Source organism: Clinocottus analis, unplaced genomic scaffold (assembly GCF_023055335.1).
Source record: "Clinocottus analis isolate CAN_PGR_092001 unplaced genomic scaffold, fCliAna1.0.p SCAF_12, whole genome shotgun sequence".
In the NCBI taxonomy this organism is placed as follows: Eukaryota; Metazoa; Chordata; class Actinopteri; order Perciformes; family Cottidae; genus Clinocottus; species Clinocottus analis.
This window is the reverse complement of record NW_027175843.1, coordinates 18192730-18214389: the sequence shown is the minus strand read 5'-3', so window position 1 is coordinate 18214389 and position 21660 is coordinate 18192730. Positions and strand designations below refer to the sequence as shown.

Below are 21660 nucleotides of genomic sequence, written 5' to 3'. Positions count from 1 at the left end.
CAGACGCATACAGAGACGCCCCGTACTTTGCATTTTATTGCGGTCCATTTACCCACGTTCGCTGCGGAAAGTGAAAGCGCCTTTACAAGTTGTCAGGGAGCTGAGTGAATCCCCTCCTTTCGCTCAATATATCTTCTGTCTCCTGGCTTTTTCTCCTCTTCCCCCCCACTCTCTGCCTTCCTTCCCACCCTCCTCCTCCTCCTCCTCCCGCATATGGGATTCACATTTGGCCACGCTGACCATTTCCTTAATGTGATATTATGATACATTATCTGAGGCCATTTACTCCCTGTCACCACCCTTCTTGTGGACACAAGCTGAGTAAGCCAAGGAGGGGCGGTCAGATTCTGTCCAGGTGAGTAATGGCCGTTTAATTTGACACTGTTCGCAGTGGTGATCATTTCCAGCGCCTGAGAGGGTCTTCAAAAATACAAACTGTGTGCTCTCGCTCTCTCTTCTCTTTAGGAGCCTGTTGGTGGCGTATATACAGTATGTGTTCAACCGCTCCTCCTCCTCCTGCTGCTGCTGCTGCCGGCTGTAAATCGCCGCTGTCGAAGGTGTGTGTGTGTGTGTTTGTGTGCGCATGTGTGTGTCTGTGTGTGAGAGGGAACAGAAGGTGAGAAATTTGGGGGTCATCCCAGGTCTTTCAGGTAATTGTGCTTCTTAAACTTTTGACCCACTAAGCCCTACTTAGTGTGGTGCTTGCTCCCCTTATTTCCCCCGAGAGTTTTGACTCTGCATACCAGGACGTGTGTGTGTGTGTGTGTGTGTGTGTGTGTGTGTTTTCGATACAATGAGTGTCTGAACATATGCAGTCAGCCTCACACAGCTCGTGTTGATCTTTTTCACCTTTTTTTTTGGCACGGCGCTCATTGTTCTACCCACACAATCTGACCGCCCTTTTCTAATTTAATCGGGCTATCGAGATACGTGAGTTTTCCCCCGTGTAAGAAAATACATTCTCGTCTGTGTGAGGCATGTTGAAAGAATCCGTGGTCGGGCACCAGACGATGTGACTTATTCGTTCGCTCTCCCCCTCTGGATTACACCTTCGCCGCCAGTGTCGCTTTTCGATCGCACTCAGCTCCTTTTCGGTAACTGAAACGGTTCAGAATAAACCCGCCAAACCCGTTAAGATTCCAGAAATGCTGAGAGAGAAAGGGAAGCGTGCTGACGTAATGCATTGCAATAATTTGGCAGCGCCGCCTCGGAGAAACGCGGCGCTCGGGGCGAACGGGGCGATGCCTTCCGCGTTATTAGCTTTCCATTCATCGCGGTGAAGTCGCCTCTCTATCTTCAGGGTGTCTGTCCGCACGCCGAGCCACGTGAGGAAGATGGACGAGGCCCGCCGCAGTTTGGGGCTCTCGGCGCTGTTGTTTCCACCGCTACAGGCGGAGCACCGAGCGTATAATTGTTTACAGATGAAGACAAATAGTCCAAAATGAAATATCCGCCGAGTGAGTGGTGTACTATCAGTTGACCTGCCGGGTCCTGTATGTTTAAAAAAAAAAAAAAGTGAGTGGCGTTAGTTGAGAAATTACCTTTCACGACGAGTGACGTTGAACATGCTGCATGCCGTGCGCTTTTCCTATGATGATGTATTTAACGTGTAAATAACTGTAACATGCAGGTGGCGTCACGGCCTCGACTGCGTTAAAGCTCCTTCAGGCGCGCAGATGCTCCCATCAGGAGGCAGTTGCTGAGGTGAGTTATTTAACTCCTCTTTTTTCCTCACTTTCCCTCCCCCCCTTCACCCACCACACCTGCATGCACCCTCCCACCCCCCCAGCCCTCATGTCATGGTTGGAGAAAGCGCGTGAAGAGGAAGGCCACGGGGGCCAGTTGTTTTTAAATAAACCAAATCCGCTAACAGTTTTATAACCCTGACCTCGTAAAAAACGGGCTGCAGCTTTTGGTCAGCTCTCTCCTGATGGGACCAGCAGAGCCGTCCAGGGCTGGAATTCCCATTTGCCGCTGTGGAGCGTGTCGGTACGTCAGCTGGTGTGTGTGTGTGTGTGTGTGTGTGTGTGTGTGTGAGGGAGAGAGCGCGAGAGAAAGAGACAGAGAGCGAGAAAGGGCGTATGATATACGATTGCTGTGTCACGATCCACATGTGACGACCGTCCCTCACAGGCAGAGCATCCAGGCTGCTCCCTCTTTCTGGTGATTTGCTTGTTGAGGAGAAAGCGAGAGAGTGCGGCTGGGGGACGAGAGAGAGAGAGAGGGAGAGAGAGAGAGAGAGAGAGAGGAGGTGAGAGAGACAGAGGGAGGAGAGAATAGCGCTCAGACAATCTGTGTGTGAGAGAGAGAGAGAGGTAGAAACAGGAGGAGAGAGGAGCTGGCTGGGAAACAATAGTTGAACAACAAATCCAGTGTTGCGTGCAGGATCTCAGCCTCCCTCTGGATACGTCTGCTGTCGGTCTGCTGCCGGGCGCTTGAAGGTAAGACCACCGGCCACGGCAGGATCAACGGCTACAGGAGGATCCCGTCTTACTGTTTTTAAAGCCCAATTTGCTGAGGATTTATGACATTCCCTCGCTACTCCTTGACAGGCCGTAGAAGAAGTCAGCGTGAACTACCTTCGGGCTGGGAGGGGAAGCAATGTGTTGCATGTCCGTTCTCTTTTACATTTATGCGTTATCACACGCGCGATACAGTGGGAGTTCGAGTCTAACTTCTGCTCACTTCCCCCCCCGCCCACCTCCCGCTTCACATGCCCCGAAAGCTCAGGTGCACATTCCTCTTTTATTGCAGCTTTTCAGGGGACGCTCCCGCGCGTGTCCAGAAAACTGCAAGTGGTTGTGATTAGGAAACAGCGTGACATGATGTGTAATAGGAGGAAACATGTTTGTGTTGGCGCCGGTGGATTCGCTAATCAGGCAGTGACAGCGATGCTGGAAGGATATAGCGGAGCTCGCTGAGCTTGGAGGCAGTGTGTGTGTGTGTGTGTGTGTGTGTGTGTGTGTGTGTGTGTGCCGGAGCACGAGGTTAATAGCGGTGTGAATGACTTTGGATACGTATGGCTGTATGTGTTTTACAGGTGCGTGCGTTTATGTCCGTGAGTGTATGATTGACTTGGCCTGGTCCGTTGGACCCCGAGGCTGCTGGCTTATGCGAGAAGGAGATGATGACAGATATAATAGGCTCTGTGGTAGGTCGGAGGAGGAAGAGGAGGAGGAGGAGGAGGAGACGAGCTACCACTTCCATCTCCCCGTGAAGGAGAGGCGTGTGCGTGGGAAAGAGAGAGGCAGAGAAGGTGTTTAAATGAAAAACGAAGTGTCTACGAAAAAGTGGGGGATAATGAGAGGGGGGTGGGGGGGGGGGGGGGGGAGAAGGATGTCCAAGTGGGAGGGGAACAAAAAAAACATCTGAGAAAGAGACAGGAACACGGGGAACCCTTCGGAGGACAGGCAGTGCCAGAGAAGGACACAATAAATAGGAGAAACAGAATGAAACTGAGATGTGTGAGAGGGGGAGGAAAGAGCAGAGAGAGAGGTGAGAGTGACAGAGAGTCTGACACAATAGGAGGAAGAAAAAAAGAGAGAGAGAGAGAGAGACTGCGATGCAAACATCACCTCCAGACACCCCGCTCCACTTCCACCGACACCAGATGAGAAACAGTTTGCGGGGCGAGAAAAATAGTTTTTTGCGTGCGCCGACTGAGTCTGCACGTCCTCCGCTCGAACCCAAAAAAATCACCTTTTGATCCCTTCAGAAAGAAAGAGAGAGAGAGAGAGAGAGAGAGAGAGAGAGAGGAAGGAAGGTGAGGAAGAGGAGTAGGAGGTGTGTTTGAAGCGTTCGCACATTCAGCCAGGTGCAGATAGACAGCAATGCTCTGGCAGAGCAGTGCGTGGCTGGTTTTGTGTCTGTGCTCTCGTGTTTCATATTCTCACACACGCAAACACACACACGCACACACACACACACACACACACACACACACACACACACACACACACACAGGGGCCCATTGTGAGTGTGTTTATTTGGACGGTGTTGAAGCTTTCGATAGGCAGTTCGCGATGTCTCACCGCCGCAGGAATGCGCTTCTGACAAATGGATGCTCCTCACGAACCGCAGGCCGTCGGTGAAGATCCTCAACGCCGCCGCGCCAGACGAACGCGTGACGGATCTCGGCTGCCCGCGGGAACCCGGGGTCCACCGCCATGAAACAAACACACGCCCACGACTCCTTTTCGTTCGCTTTTTTTTCTTCCCGAGGGCGCCTCAAGGCTCGCGGTCGAATTGGAGGATTGATCTAGTTTCGGGAAAAAGGTTTTCGCCTGCAAGACGAGGATGGAGAAAACAGAGGAGGCAGGTTTAGGATTTGAAGTGCATGTGTGTGACCCAGCAAAGATGGGCGTGGGGGGAGAGGATGTAACACACACTGAACATTCGTCAGAAAGAAAGAGAAATCCGAGAATATTCATGCACATATATGTCCTCTCTTTCTTCTGAGAAGCCCAAATCGTAAAGCTAACACGAGCTTAGCCGCGGCTCACGCGGCCGCCTGTCATTGGCTGAACACCGCTCTCAAATCCACACTGTTTGTCTTATCTTTACTGAGGGGGATATATTTAGTGGGGAGCTTAGCTTTTAGGAGGATGGCGCGTGGGGAGGGTAAGTGTGTGAGAGAGAGAGAGTGTGTGTGTGTGTGTGTCAGAGAGAGGAAAGGGTAAGTTTGTGTGTGCGTTTCAGGAGCTGGCGTCAGTAGACAGGCAAAGAGATTGGCACTCTGCATGCCAAACTGTGTGTGTGTGTGTGTGTGTGTGTGTGTGTGTGTGTGTGTGGCTGGAGGACAGGTCTGTGGGTCTGCGCCCCCACTCCCACCCACCCCCACACACACACACACACACACAAACACACACACACACACACTCTCCAGTCAGGAATCTGCCCTTTAGTTTATTAAAAGCTGGTGAAACAATGGAGGGTGGTGAGGTTGAGGAGGAGGGGAGCCGCGGCGGAGCGCTGGAGCAAATCAGAACCGAGTGCGATGATGTAGTTAGAAAGATGAAGAGAGGGAGGGGAGGAGATAGAGAAAGGTATTCATGACGGCTCAAAACATTATACCCCCCCTCTTCTATACCTGTCATTTCTCCCTAATTCCCCCCCCCCCCCTCTTCCTCCTCTGGTGTCCTTTGATGCACCTGTTTTCTGGAGGGGTCCGCCGCTACCGCAGACAGACCCGTCTCTGGACAACAACTGTGTACTCAGCTGCCGGCTGGCCCGGGTCACAGAGCGGAGGATCCCTCTGAAGATCTGGCTCCTCTGCCCTCACACACACACACACACACACACACACACACACACCAGCAGCATCCCAGCAATCCCAGAGCGGCAGCACCATCGGAAAACACACACACACACACACACACGCGCGCGCGCGCGCGCAGGCCGCCGTGTCCTGCGTCTCTGCATACGTGTACATGTCTGGGAGCTGTGAGGTGGGCGAGGGGGTATTTATACATGCGCCCCACTGCTCAGAACAAAACGTGGCGACGCAGTTTGAGAGATTCAGTTCTGCACAACATATGGCTGAACAGGTGGGAGGCGTCGTGGTGTCACTTCTCATAACAGATCCTGAGATGATGTCACTGTTTCACTTTCCAACAAAAGCCCTCATTATGACTTTTATCTACCTCCGATCTTTTGGGCATGAGCTTCGGTGTGTTATTTCCATTATTAGAACTGAAAGATCATCAATGTCCAGAAGTCTCCAAACAGTTCAAAAATCCAAAGATATTTAATTTAAGAAAGAATCCTTTTTAAAATATTGAACAAATCAATGGATCCGGACATACATATTGACGGATCAACTTATTATTTATTTAACTTTCACTCTTTTGTAAACGTCTTTCTGAGATTCCACTTGTCCCAGCGGTGGAAGAAGTATTGAGATTATTTCTTTAAGTAAATGAAGCAATAATAATAATGATAACAATTTAATAATAATTTGTTGTGCCTTAATTTTGTGCAATACTGTTTGTACCTCCTTTTTTAAATTTATTTTTTACCTTAAGTTTATTGTAATTCTATGTGTTATGAGGACGCAGCAAAATAAGATTTTCATTGTACAGATTAACTGTTTGTGTATATGACGATAAAAATATCTTGAATCTTGAAATATTCGAGCAGTCAACATTTTATTTTGATGAAAATACAAAAGAAAATCAAAATACTATACATATATTATGCACTAGAATGGCCCTCTTCAGATTATATGTCATATTATATTTATATAACTGCGTCAAATATTAATCTGTAAAGGAATAAATCATTATAGATTTCCAATAATTGTCGTGGAACAAAATACAATATTTCCCTCTGAGCTGTTGTAGAATTATTAAGTAACATAGTGGTGGTCTGTCTGTCTGTGTGTCTGCGTGTGTGTGTGTGTGTGTGTGTGTGTGTGTGTGTGTGTGTGTGTGTGTGTGTGTGTGTGTGTGTGTGTGTGTGTGTGTGTATGTGTGTGTGTGTGTGTGTGTGTGCGTCTGGGAGGCATCTTTCCCACCGTCGCCTCAAAGAGACACATCACAATATCTGCCCTCCTTAAGCTAGGAATCCCCATCTCATAACTCCCAAAGTCCTAAAGCTCCAAAGCAGAGAGGATTGTGGGACGTAAAGGAGGGATCGCATTGTGGTTGTGCGGTTCGTCTCCCCAGATATCCTCAACCCAGACTGGATGTTTTTTTGCACATACTGGGCCCTTCTTAAGCGATCTGCCCCATGGCGACGCTGCCAAAGCCGTACCTGCAAAAAACAAGTGGAATTTACTCAATTTGATTTGCCGCATGACATACGATATGTCTTTTAATATATGATATGTCTAATGACGTAATATGTGTGTAGTTACATATAATGCATGCTGTTTAATCGTCCGCCCGTGGGCCTCCAGCGTCGGCTCTCTAATTAGTTTTCAAGGACCAGGAATTCTGTTTTTTTGGGTCGTCGGGCCTAATTATTTAAGTTATGTGCTCGTCGAGCTCTCGGTTTGTCTACATGCAGACCAGCGTGCACCATGCTCTGCAAATCAAAGAGTTTACCTACGTCTTTTCTTTTTGTTTCACCTTACCGAGAAAAAGAATGCAAAAAGAGCAAAAAAATGTAACGCAACTAGCTTAGCTTACAGTCTTCAGTATCAACTGATGCTTTTAATACTAACTGCAAGAACAAGGCTCTTTATTTAGCATCTTCCACTTGGTCCTTAGCTGCTGAGAATGTGAAATGAGAATCTGTCTGAAGGGAAGAACTCATGCGCCGTGCAACAGTGGATAATTAACGTTGATAAAATGTATATTTTTACTTGCAGCCCTCGTAGAATCAAACTTCTATTGCTCCATGTTCTTGGTCTTTTATTGCGTTTCTGCACCAAAATCACAGCCTCCAGTCCCCTCCCGCCTTATCCCTCCCCTCTGATAATAAAGGCACCAGTTTGGCTGGATGCACTACAATCATGGGAAGGTTGTGATTGCTAATTTTCTGGATGTCTCGGCACTCCTCGGGCCCCCGCTCTCTTTTCCTGTCTCGGTGGACCAGAATATCTCTCTTTCCCCACTTAAAGCAGCAACAGTGCAGCCACTGTTTCCACGCCACCGAGCTCCGAACATGGGGCCGCCGTCTCTGACGGCGGGGTGACAGAACCTGGGCCTAAAGTTATAACCATGACCTCACTGGGTTTCCTCGTCCCGGACCGCATCGGATCCCCGAATGCGTTTTAATAGAGATGAGTTCCTCGCCTTGTCAGACGGATCATTTGACTTTCCTCCGTGGAGCTCTTACTGGTAGAGGAGCCTTGGCCTCGCACCAGCTTTTCTATAACATCGAGCAAAGTTATTTACTTTGATTGAGCTGAAACTTCATGGGTAATTCAGACGGCGCAACGCTGCCAACGGAGCAGCTATTTATTATGAAAACAGCGAAGCCCCAACGTGACGTTTCAATCCAACGCTCCCAAACATACACATCAGACCGGTGGTTTGCAACAGACTGTGGCTCAGTGGTGAGCAGGGATTGTCTTTCAATCAGAGGATCGGCGGTTCGATCCCCGGAGTCGCTAGCCCATGTCGATGTGTCCTTGAGCAAGACACTTAACCCTAAATTGCTCCCGTGGCTGCGCCTACGGAGTATGAATGGTTTCTGATACAGATGTGGCACCTTGCATGGTGGCTCCTCCCATCAGTGTGTGAATGGGTGAATGATGTCATGTAGTGTTAAAGTGCATTGAGTGGTCGGAAGACTAGAAAAGCGCAATACGAGTCCATTTACTGGGGAGGAAGGGATGGATGCAGAAACATGACATTTAATTCAGCTGACTTATAATAAGTGCATTCAACCGTGAGTACAAACGCAGAACAACAAGAATCAAGAAAGTATGGTTTCTTAAAGAAAGTTAAACTACAAAGTACTATCAGTAAGTGAAGTGCTACTTAGGTGCTACATTCCTTATTCAGTGTAGTGGAAGAAGATGTGTTTTTAGTTTGCGATGGAAGATGTAGAGACTTTCTGCTGTCCTGATGTCAACGAGGAGCTCGTTCCACCATCGAGGAGCCAGGACAGCAAACAGTCGTGACTCTGTTGAGTGTTTAGCTCGCAGGAGCCGAGCTGGCTGGTGTGTGTACACCAGTAGAGGAGGCGGGCTGCACCTCTAAGTGGAGCTCAAAGGGGATTTGCTTTTCGTATTTCTATCAGAAAGACAACCTTGGTTTGAGTGGACGATGCGGTCGATTCCAAACGACAGGTCCAGGAAAGAGACGGAGCCTGACGATTCAGGTTTTTTGCCATTTTACTCGGATGAGATGGAGGGGGGGGGCGGAGGTGGATCCAGCTGCTGTTTGTGAACACCCAGGGTTCTATAAATCTGAGTCCAGGGCCGGTGTGGGTGAGCTGTTGGAGAGGAGGAGGCCCCACCGGCCGCCTTCACCCTGCCCCGCTCTGACCTTCGCTTCCCTCCTCCTCCAGCTCGGGAGGCCTTCCAGGCATCACGAACGCACGAGTCAGCGCTCGCAAAGAGCGGTAATGAGCTCACTCGCACAGATAGCGTCTCCGTCTTTTAATCCCGAAAGCCCCCCCCCCCATTATTTGAGCCAGCTGCCATTCATAGCCATGGATTGACATCACCGGCTTTCAAAGCTCAAGCGGCGAGTCTCCAGAAGAGACAGTAATGATGACGTGTAGTCACCTTGTAGTGATGGGGGGGGGGGGGGGGGGGGGGCATCGCAGTGTAACGACAGCGGAGAAAATAATCACTTTGCCGTACATAAAAAGATAACATAGTGGGGAATGTTTGGCTCTCTCCTGTAATCAGAGAGCACAGCGCTGGCCGTTGACCACAATGACAACATTTACGGTAAAGTAGCGTTTATTTGGCTTGTCCCGGTGTTTACTCTGGGATCACTCCTGTCACTATTGTTTGTTTGCTTTCCTTCACAGTCGGGCCAGGACCTGTTGTCCGCTTAACAAAAACACATGTCCTAGCGGGCGACTCGTGATTCACGAGGAAATGCTGAGGATGCTTTTCCCCGTGAGCCCGTTTTATTCTCGCGTTTGATCTGAAATTGATTTAACATGTTTTCACTTTACGAAGCCCTCCTCGGCTTTTTAGAGTTCAGAGGATCCTACAATCACACGTATCGTCTGAACCCTTCCCGGCAGAGCCGGATTAACATCTGGGCGACCGGCCTGCCGAGCGCCACAATTCCTAAAAGCACTGCACGTGCAAGAGTCGAGAGGCGATTTGCACCGGAAAGTTAAATTCCAGTGTGTTTACGCATCCGACACCCGACATGCAGCGACGTTGGCATTCGTTTGTAGTCTTGTCTCTGAGCACCCGGGTACGTAGATCCACTATTTACTCTCCGTTTAGCTCTGTTTGGGTCACCACCAACTCATTGAGGAAATATATGTGTGTCATTAGCTGCTAAATGCTAATTTAGCATAGCCACCCGACATGCGGCAACGTTGGCATTCATTTGTAGTCTTGTCTCTGAGCACCTGGGTATTTAGGCCCAATACTCACTCTCCTTTTAGCTCTGTTTGGGTCACCACCATTAGCATTTAGAGGTGTAGCCACTGTGTTCATGAGCGAGACTCTAACTGTGTCTCCTGAAGAAATATATATTTTAGTGGTTCTTTATTGAAGCAGAAAGATGACAATTGAGCTATCATATCTATTTTGGTCCAGTCCTGGTTTAGATTGGCAGTAAAGTCTATAAATAAATCCATGTACAGGTACAAATGGGGACAGATAACATCACAATGAAAACTAAAAATACAAAAGTACAAACGGATCACAATGAAAAGCACACCAACACCCACTCAAAACATACAGTCCGAAAGAATCCAAGCAAAGTAAGGACCTTATTCTGTAAAAACACAATTCAAAGTAGTACTTATAGCATCTCTAGTTTAGTAGTTAAAGTATTTTTAAATATGTCAAGAGAGGGTAAGGATTCCAAGTGGGGTCTGCTCATTCGGGGCTTGTGGGGCTTAAAAAGAACAAAAGGATTGTCTACTTATACCTACGTTGACCATGTTCACGACACAGAACTGTCCATTGTCATCACTACCACTATGCATTGTGGGATATTGATGCCGAGGTAGTATTCAGTAGTACTGTTTGCGGACATGTGAAAAAAATCTCCCATTATGTTTTAGTGCCCCAAAAAGCATGTTCGTGTGACATTTCTGACAAAACTGGATATGTACTGCATTGATTTACAAGCTTTTCTAACAAAACATTACACTGTTTTCCTTCTCCTGAAACACTATGAAGTCCATTGAATTTTTTGCCTGGACCCCAGGAAGAATAGTCTCCACTACGCTGTAGACTAATGGGGATCCTTAATAAACTAAACTAAACAAAGGCAGCACGTTGGACGACCTGATGCATGTATATAAAATACATCACCACCTTCTAACCCGGACACAACGCTGCTTTGGATTCATCTTTTTCTCGGAGTGAAAGAAAAAGAACAACCAAGATGCCTCTAGACTTCTCTAGATGAGCGCCTTAATGTTAAAAAAAAGAAGAAGCATGCAAGTCCTTCATTTGGTCTTTTTTGGATTAGCTTTACAAGCTTCATTAGTAGCGTGGAAGGAGCTCCTCTTGCCGTGCCTCCATGTCGTGCAGCTTCAAAGAGCTGGAGCTGAACTTTGTAAAAAAAAAGAAAAAAAAGACATCCAATTGTCCTCACGATACTGATAACAGCAGCAGAGGAGATGCACATACTGATAGCAGCAGCAGCAGCAGCAGCAGCAGCAGCAGCAGCAGCAGCAGGGATGATGGGGATAACAGTCCCTGCCGCTGTAGCGTGCTGATGGGTGCTGGCTGTGGGAGGAAGGCCGGGCCGCCTGCAGCACATGTTCAACGGGCCAACAAAACATCTCGGGGAGTATTTATTTTAACAGGCCAAATGATACCTTCTCTCAGGAGGACTGTTAAGGTTAAATGATTCCCCTTAGAAAGGAAAACATTGGGGCTGGAATTGGAGGCGGAGGGTGACGGAGGGAGGGAGGAAGAGGAGGGCGGGCGGGGGGGATGTAAAGGTTTGGGGTGAACTTGATGCGTTCTGTGATTTTCAGTTTAAAGAGGGAGAGCTTTGATAGAATGCAGTTTTTCGCTCATTTCCTCTGCTCTCGCTGAGCCAAACAGTCCCGCTCAGGAGTGTGCTGACGCTCACGTGCTCGTTCACATGCACCCTCTCACTTATAACCTCACAAGACACCTGAAGACACATCTTCCTAACCCGGCCTCGTGCGTTCACTGAATAAAACTAGTGAGGATTATTCTTCATGTGATCGCCGCGTCTGACCCAGATATATAATTTAATGCTGTTGATAATGTCGACCCCCCCCCCCCCCCCTCTCCTCCAAAAAAAAGGTCAGATGGGTTTCGAGCACGATGTGATATTTCCTGCTGCGCGAACACTCACTCTGAAAAGCACATTTCTCCTTGGATGCGCTTCTTAAGAAAACAAAATAATACCTACGTTGACGAAGTGTCGGCCGATAACTTATAGCAGCTTTCCACCTTCAAATTGTGATATTTGGAAGCCGCGCTGGAGTTGGACATCGCCGCAGATGTTTACACATCACGGAAATATAATCCTCCAGTTTTATTGGCGCAACAGAGTTGGAGCGTAACCTTCATAGTTTCCTTGTGGCTACTTAACGGCCAAGTGGTAATCAATTTGAATAAGACCTTGGGAAGAACTTTGAGTAATTAATAATTTCACAAATGACTAGCGCGAGCGCTCCGGTTACCAACGGCAAACTGCTGAATGTGCGTTTACAGATCGCTCAACGTGAAATCACATATTTATATGAATATCGGGTGAACGGTACGACATAAATCCTGAACTTTAAACCGCAATCGTTACTTTCCTTTCTCACAGTTTGACCCCATACACACACACACACACACACACACACCTCTCATTAATTCCCAGCACATTGCCTGTTAGCAAGCACCGAGCTCTCCCTCTTAACACGGACCTTATTGTCAGGAGCACAATAAAACTATGAAGTTGGAGGAGAAAAAAAGGAAGAGGGGGGAGGGAAGGAAAGAAAAAGGAAAACGACATAAATACATGTGAAAATATGCTGCGGGACTGGCAGAGGGTCTGCAGTCATGAGAGGGCTTGTTGGGAGAGCGATTTGTTTTAATGAAAAAGTCATTCCTGGGGAGAGGAAAGGGCCGGGCTGCAGGCTGTTTGTGCACGGCTTAAGTTTCTCCTGCGTAATAAAAGCACCGGGACTTATGTTCTACACGTGTGTGTGTGTGTGTGTGTGTGTGTGTGGGTGTGTGCAGGGGAGACCGTGGAATAAAGGAGACAAAGTAGGCAGCCAGGTTCGAAGACTTTCACACACACACACACACACACACACACAAACTCGTCAAACAGTCAATCACCTGAAAACTGCCAAAAATATCTGTGAGTCCGGAGGCAGCTCCATCCACTGCAGGGAGCCGTGTGATCTTTTCTACAGCGCTTCAAGTAACTCCCTTGGATGTACAAATAGACAAAACATACTGCCCCCCCCCCCCCCTCACACACACACAGACACACAATATATTGTTTCTTTATCAGTGCTTCCTGTTTGTCTCCCTCTCACAGACTGCGGTGGATCCAGACAGCGGGGGATGGAGCGGCCCGACGGAGCGACCCTGCCACCACCTTCCTCCCTCCAACTCGTTGACCTCGAGCCTCCGCTGCACTAGCGGAACCAAGAGAGAGACCCCCCCCCCCCACCCAAAAAAACTACTTGGATGCGAGGCGGAAAGAACTGTCAAGAAGAGAGAGATAGAAAGAGAGGGAGAGAGGGGAAGAAGACAAAACAAAAGGAGGCGAGAGCTGAGGAGCCGCTTGAGGATCGACAGCCTCGGGGTCGGTCCCCATCATGAAGCCTCTCGTCCCGGCGGGCCCCCCCTCCGGCCTGCTGCTGGTCCTGATGTGCTGCCCCCTGCTGGGCGTGGTCCAGTCCGCCAGCGGCAACAAGGCCGGCGACAACGGACACCCGCACCTGGGAGACGCCGACCCGGAGCGCTGCATGAGGCACCACTTCGTGGAGACCATCGCGCACCCCATTTACAAGTGCAACTCCAAGGTGAGAGACCAGACCCCCCCCCCCCTCCCCACACACACACACACACACACACACACACACACCCCTCGCCCCCCCCCCCCGGAGGCGCTGTCGACAGCCGCTCGCTTTCTTTTTGGTAGCGAGTAGTTTAAGGTTAACCGGGCCTGTCGTCACCTGACAAATGAACTCATTTGTTACGGAACAATTTGTTTCCCAAAGCAATGAAGAAAAGCCGCAGAGCACCGGCCAAAAGACCTCCCCCCCACCCCCCCCCCCACCCTTTCCAACGCAAAACTTAATTTGACACACATTTCTCTCTTCCTACGAGCATTACTCCTGTTGCCCATCAAAAAGCCTCCTCCATTTAGCCGTCTCTTCCTCTCACTTTATCTCCACCGCTCCTTCATTTAGACGTTTCTCAGCGTGTGTGTGTGTGTGTGTGTGTGTGTGTGTGTGTGTGTGTGGTGCTGGACACGGGCCACGCTGCAGACATATTCTGCACCTCAGCTGGGACGCAGATTTAGCCAAAGTGGACGTCTCCCCTCTGCCAGGCGCTGAAGGGAGAGCGATGGAAAAGGAAGAAAGAGAAGTTGCCTTGTGGCACGGAGGCGTTTTCTTCTTCTTCTTCTTCTTCTTCTTCTTCTTCTTCCTCTTCTTCCTCTCTCGACCGATGACCCCGTCGACTCGCGTCACGTGGCCCGTCACATTTCCACCGCGCTTCAGCCGTGCAGTTGTTCAGCGAGCGCGAGCAGCCCAGGTCTTTGGTCTTTTTTTAATATTCTGACTGTGAGTGCGGCGAGCAGGTGGCCAAACCACAGCGGCGCTCGCAGGGAAGTCAGGCCTGAACTCACTCACAGCGTGAGCCAGAGCTTTCTGTTACAGGACACGCAGCCGCTGCTTTTACACCTCGCTGTGCCCAGTGCACGCTGAATCCACCTGCACGTGGACTGTGTGTGTGTGTGTGTGTGTGTGTGTGTGTGTGCTTTCATCTCCTGCCCGTGCAGACAGTAGGTTTCTACAGGTGTAAATAGCCAACGGTTATGTATATTTTTCTGCTCTGAATAAGTGATTCAAAGCAACACAATTCATCTCAACTCATACAATATTTCATTGACGAGATGTGTTTCAGAACAGCGATCAATGTCCACAAAAATAAATACATAAAAAGTGAAATACAAAAAAAACAGGAAAAACGCTGCATTCAATATCATTTTTCAGTAAAAGTACATAAGCATCAAAATAAACTTTAAATACCAACGGTAGAAGTACTCATTGTGCTTAATTTAAGAATAATGAATGTTATATAATACTATTGCGTTACAATTATTGATCAAGTCATGTTGCAGATGGTCACGGTCAGGACTTTTTGGTATAATTAGATTTATATTTTGATTTAATAATATAACTGTGTGGGTCATACCATCAAATTAATGCATTGGAGGTAAAAAGGACAATATTTCTTCTTAATAATAGTGGAGTAGAAGTAGAAAGTAGCATAATTACTCCGATGGTTTCAGCTAAATTACATTAAAATACAACTTTATCCCCAAAATAAAGTGGAGTTCAACTCTCAATCTTAAATTAACCCACAATCTAAATATTGTATCAACAGGTTCCTACAAAGCAGAATGTCTCACATCAACACAAGCTGCAGGGGAAGCAGCTTTATGTGACGACATAACCGCTCCATCATCTTTTTTATTGGTATTCTTTCATCCAGCTGGTCATGAATGAAAGCAGGAGCAGAGCGGCGTCACGGGGGAGGAACCGCCGCCGTTTGACCGCCTGATCCTCAGCTAGTACAAAGACAAGTGGTCTTAAAGTGGCGACAACGCTTCTGATGTGTGTGTTAGTGTGTGTGTGTGTGTGTGTGTCACCCTGCCATGGCCCCAGACAGGCTTTTGTCAAAGTGGGTACACGGGTGGCGACACGCAGCAGCTGACAGAAGGACATGACACAGGAGTCTGTTTAGGGAGGCGACAGGAATGTGGTGACCCACAGAGGAACGCCAGTCGCGCGGTCACAACGCTAATCAGTGCTGTGTGTGTGTGTGTGTGTGTGTGTGTGTGTGTGATCTGGCTTGGGGAAAGCTTGATACAGTGGTTTTTACAGTGACCCTGAGCTCCGAGCTCCCGGTTCGCAGGTGCAGGGCCAAAGCTGGAGGAGACGAACAGGCCCGCTCGCCCCTAGACGAGACTCGAACACCCGGTCGTCGACACCCCCTCTGCTTTCTTAACGCTTTAGCAGGGTTCATACGGTCACGGAAAACCTGGAAATGTCAAAATGGTTCTTTCCAGGCCTGGAAAAATCCCAATAAAATCCCAAAAGTGTAGTAAAAGTCCTGTAAATGTGTTATATTCATGTGTTCATGACGTTCATTCACGCTGAGTTTGGCATAATTATTATGCTTTAATAAGAAAGAGGTTTAAAATATAAGCAGGCATCCATACAGGCGTCTATATAAATGTTTATTCTTTTAATCAAACTATTGTCTCTCATTCATTTAAGGTTTACTGTATGCTTTGAATCCTCATTGTTAGTTTAAATACTACATTTTATCACTTTTTACTGTTTACACACTGATTTCACACAATGTTTGTGTATGAACCCTGTTTAAAGTGTTTTCTTCTTCTTCCTCTTCTTTTCCTCCTTCTTTTTTCTCCTTTTATCTAATACCTTCTTCTTTTATCTTCTTTTTTTAACTTATTCTACCTCGTCTTCTTCTACCTCTAAATCTTCTACCTCTTCTACTTCTACCTCTTCTTCTTCTACCTCCACCTCTTCTACCTCTTCTCCCTCTTACTTTTCTTCCTCTACCTCTTCTTCTTCTACCTCTAAATCTTCTACCTCCTCTTCTACCTCTTCTTCTACCTCCTCCACCTCTTCTACTTCTACCTCTGCCTCGTCTTCTTCCACCTCTTCTTCTTCTACCTCTACCTCTTCTACCTCCTCTTCTACCTCTTCTTCTACCTCCTCCACCTCTTCTACTTCTACCTCCACCTCTTCTTCTTCCACCTCTTCTTCTTCCACCTCCTCTTCTCCTCCCTCTTCTTCCTCTGCGTTCCAGATGGTGCTGCTGGCGCGCTGCGAGGGTCACTGCAGCCACACCACCCGCTCCGACCCGCTCATCTCCTTCAGCTCGGTGCTCAAGCAGCCCTTCAAGAGCACGTGCTCCTGCTGCCGGCCGCACACCTCCAAGCTGAAGGCGGTGCGGCTGCGCTGCGCCGGCGGCACCCGCATCACGGCCACGTACAGATACATCCTCGCCTGCAACTGCGAGGAGTGCAGCTGAGCGCGGCGGAGCGGCGTCCTCCCGCACACGCACACACGCCCTCCAAGAACTCCTCAAAGGTCCTCTTTGGCCTCGGGCCTGACTCTCAAAGCTGTCCGGAGAATTTGGGGTGTGATTATTGGATCGGGGGCGATAGTTTTGGAGCAATCGTACCACCGAAACACAGAAAATTGACCCGCGGCCTTCCGGGAACACACTCTATACCCGCTCACATTACGTGCATTCAATCAGTGCACGCCATGCCGGAGCACATTTCTTTCGCCAGACACCACAAACCCCTCGGAGACCCTCCTCCTCCTCCTCCTCTTCCTCCTCCGAGGAGACCCACTGCACTCATTACAGGCCTCCGTAATTCATAACACACATGGCTCAACGGACCTCATATCTGCACATATCTGTCACGGCTTCCCGCCAGCCAGCTCCGTCCAAAAAATTGAAATAAATAAACTTCCACCGTGCATTTCGACAACAAAACAACGCGCCTCGTTAAAAAAAAAAGCAGCGTGGGGCGAGGGAGGGAGGACGAGAGAGAGAGAGAGGACTCACAGAGAGACACCTGCGTCGTGCTTATCCACCCGGTGACTTTTCTTTTCTTTCACGCTGACTTTCATTACGCCTGTGTTTGAGCATGAGCGATGCTGACAGCGCAGCTCATCAGGTGAACGTCACGAGAGCGTAAGAGGAGCCCCGGAGGAAGAGGAGGAGGAGGAGGAGGAGGAGGGGGGGATGAAAGACGAGCGAGAGGATGAAGGCTCGGGCCAGCGTGCCTGGGTGGTCGTGAGGACTGTCAGTGGACCATCAAGGCTCTCAGTGTTTCATTTTTTTAGGGGGGGGGGGGTGTAATCTTATTCTATTTGAATTCTTCGCGATGCTCCCCGTCAACGTTATTGAAAACTTGCAGGATTTACGCAACGACAAAAGAAAAAGTGCCGCTTTTTTTGCCTGTCATGTATCGTTAGTCGTGTTTAGCATCTTGTCAAAAACTGTGCTGCGGTCGCTGTGTGTGTGTACGTCTGTAAAGGCCTCCAGCAGGGGATGAATACACAACTTCAAACTCACAAGGGATTCATTTCTCTGTGTGTGTGTGTGTGTGTGTGTGTGTGTGTGTGTGTGTGTGTGTGTGTGTGTGTGTGTGTGTCGGGCTAACACGCCATCAGCGCTTGCGGTCAGCTTATCCGCGTTAAAAAGTGAACGGCTCAGTCACGTTGTATCAACTTTGGTTTCTTCTCTCATAAAATAACTCGCCGCATAAAAACGTGCGTATGTTTTTAATTTGAACACAAAATAATGGGATTTTTTTTTGTTTTATGGAAGCAATAACTTTGACTGAATGCCTCTATTTTTTTTTTTAATTGAGCCGCTACTGAATATTTAATGTTGAACCGAGCGCTGGAATAGCTTCCTGGTTTTATGGGGTAATGAACGCCAATTTCACATTTTCCAGAAGGTCCTTGGACGTTGTGGACACATTCAAAAACAACACACATGGATCCAGCATTTAAAATATATATATTAAACATTATATATTCAAATTGCTTGAATTCAGTTCAATTCTGATTAAAAACTGTAACTGAAAAGTAAAAAAGTGACACGTGAAATGAAAGAAAAGTGTCAGAAACTGTAATTTGCTGAATGTCTGAACCTGTAAAAGACTGAAACACTCCAGGAAGAGAATGCAAACCATATAAATTCATGTTTGAAAACATGATATTTCACTGCAATCAGTGCAACTGGTATCAGTGACCACCGGCTTTCACTGTCTGCTGTGTTCTGGCCTCTTCAAACATGTTCATTATTTCTGTGTTTTGGTTTCTGAGTCTCGAGTCTGAATCTTTTTAAGTCCTTACAGCGTGCATGATTTCCTGTGCTCAGCTCGTGCATGTGAAGCCATGTGTGCGCTCCACCTCCAGCAGAATGAACATACAGCGAACGGGCCGGCGGGGGTTTGATTTCATGAAAATCTTCGGGATTAGAAGTAGTAGTTAAAATGTGGTAAGTGCAGCTGTGGGTTGTTTCTTCTCCGTCCGTAGGGTTTTCCACCGGAGCCGAGCATGTGAAAATAAAGCTATAAAAATGAAGTAGATCAGCAGGGTGTGTGGGGGGGATCTTATGATTTCGAGCTAATGAACGTGGCAGTTTTTTAAAGCGTGGCCCGACTCATTTAAAACCAGTCCGTCGCTCCAAAAGAAGCAAAGAATTGAAGAAAAATGGAGATAAGATCTCTTAAAAATGATGAATCCAGAATCCAAGGGGAACAAAACATGGAACCAGATGCTGTGGACCCTGAAAGGGATTAAAACCACTAGATTTCCCAGTATAATAACCCATTAAAACAACTGGATCTCACCCATTAAAACCACTGGATCTCCCAGTGTGGCTCAATGAAGTAAAACCCGTTAAAAGAAACCTCCTCACATCGTATGTTGAGCGTGTGACTCAGCCGCGAGTGCAGAGAGCTCTTTATGGCTTTTCACATGCCGCGTATAAAACCCAGCACAGATGTCTTTGTTGTTGTTGTGTTGGGACCCCCCTCCCTCCCCCTGACACACACACACACACACACACACTCCCCAAGTGAAAACAGCACAATATGCTCCTCTGTGGACGTCTCCATCCACCTCCCCGAGTATACGACTGACAATAAAGAAAGAAAACATTTAATAAAAACACAATAAAAAAAAACGCTTTCCCTTTCCACCTCTGGAGACGAATCTGACTTTCTCTGTCACACACACACACACACACACACACACACACACACATTGGTGGAGTGGAGGCCTTTTGTGCCATGCAGCAGGAGGTGTAATTATTTGGGGGCCATGTGACAGGATGGCAGGATAATGGCTGTCCTTCATGCTAACTGTCCTTCATGCTAACTTCATGCTAACCCAGTAGAGAGACACGCAGAGGACGAAGGCTTTCAGACTAAAGAGGCAGAAATATCCTTCATCAAACACAGTTTTTCATCTCCAGTCTATTTCCAGGTGTGAAACAGGCACACGTGGTCTTTTTTTTTTTTGTACCCCTCCACGTCAGAAGACTTCGACCTCGGCCTCGAATGAAAAAAGAAATCGTAGAAAAGAGGTTTCCTCGTTCGGGAGAAAGTCACATCTGCGAGTTCAGCGTTTCCATTTTGAAGTGCCTGACGTGACCCTGGAGGCTTGACAATACCGCTATCCACCGGCTGCCGGTTGGCGTGGCGCTGAGGTCGCCGGTGGAGCCGTCGGCACGCGGCTGGCCGAGAAAATACGAGGAGGATAATGTCAGCGGGGCTCAGAGCGCCTCGACACTTCAGCAGTCTGAACGCAGGCGCTGGCTCAATAAAAACCCTCAGACACCAGCGGGAAGCAGGGAGGGGACTTTTTATATGTTTTATTTGATACAGTAAACTGCAAATAGAAGTGTGTGTGTGTGTGTGTGTGTGTGTGTGTGTGTAGTGGGGCCTTAAGTGACAGCTGAAGTGTGGAGGCTTGAACGTACAGACAGGTAAGATCTGTGTTTCTGAGGTAACAGTTCACAGGAGTATGTGAATCTGAACATCCATGGTCTCATTCTCAACTGCTTATCAACGCTCCGACAGAGTTAGCCACGATACGAGATGAATTCATCCTATTTTTTGACGTCGCAGCCGCCATTTTGAAAGTAAGGAAGCCTGCAAGGACAAAGATGCAACTCAGGGAGACACACCTGGGGATTAAACATGAATATGATAGAACTGATACAATTATATATTGTTTGTCTTCTAAACACAACTTTGATGCATCTTTCTGAATATATATATATATATATATATATATATATATATATATATATATATATATATATATATATATATATATATATATATATATATATATATATATACACAACAGTTGAGTGGAGTTTTGATTAAGGATTTAAACAGAACAAAAACATTGATGAATTCAACTTAAATATGAGTGTGTGTGTGTGTGTGTGTGTGTGTGTGTGTGTGTGTGTGTGTGTGTGTGTGCGTGCGTGTGACCGTTGTGTTTTGCTCACATTGTCGAGGAGCCAAAACCTCGGTGACCACTTACATATCTTCTCTTTTAAAAGCTTCTTTCTGTTTTATTGGAGTGAACTTTCTGTTTTCATTTATCCAGAGAATATAACAACACAACCAAGAAGAAAAGAAAAGCGTTTGTCTGTTAAGACCACAACTTCTTGTGACATCCAGGCGGCTGCTGCCCTCTGCTGTGCAGCTGCAGCAGTGTGTGTGTCTCCCAGTGCGGCGTCCTCTACACACTCGTCACGTCCTCTACACACTCGTCACGTGGCGCTGTGTGTTTGTCTCCTGCAGAGTCTTGGACACAAACAGCACCAAACCGAACAATGTGCTCTCTTGTTGACTCTAAACTCGGTTTCTACACTTCACCTCCTACACAAACATAGACGTCGTCGTGGCGACGTCAGCCCCCGCCCCCTCGGCCTCCAGTCTTCGTGCACGCGTGTTACATGGCCTCACACGTCTGCACCTCATCCCCCGACGAAGACGAGGCTCAGCTGAGCCTCAAGAGGCCGGTTGAAGCTCTGAAACGGCTCAAGACATGAAGACGGAGACGAAGATGAGTTCCTGTTTCATGCAAACAAAAACATTCTTGTGTTTGGTAATTTTGGTAATGAAGCAGCGACATCTTGCAGTGTTGTCAGTAATGTAAAGAGCGTGCGTTGTGTCTGATGATGATGATGAAGATGAAGATGATTATATGAGAAGACGCACGACGAGGAAAATCCACAATCACAAAATTGGTGTTAACCTTTTT

General features: G+C 47.7%; 1 protein-coding gene across 2 annotated transcripts; it reads left to right on the top strand.

The window, feature by feature from the left end:
- The first annotated feature begins 482 nt into the window (after positions 1 to 482).
- Positions 483 to 18348, top strand: ndp (norrin cystine knot growth factor NDP). Of its 2 annotated transcripts, XM_068572826.1 has the most exons (4): positions 483 to 557; positions 1631 to 1704; positions 13119 to 13608; positions 16655 to 18348. In XM_068572826.1, the coding sequence occupies exons 3-4, from the start codon at positions 13402 to 13404 to the stop codon at positions 16877 to 16879; spliced, it is 432 nt and encodes a 143-aa protein (XP_068428927.1). In that variant the 5' UTR covers positions 483 to 557; positions 1631 to 1704; positions 13119 to 13401; the 3' UTR covers positions 16880 to 18348. The 2 variants fall into 2 exon arrangements, with proteins under 2 accessions (XP_068428927.1, XP_068428926.1); XM_068572825.1 differs by lacking the exons at positions 483 to 557; positions 1631 to 1704 and adding an exon at positions 2311 to 2441.
- The last annotated feature ends 3312 nt before the right edge of the window (positions 18349 to 21660 follow it).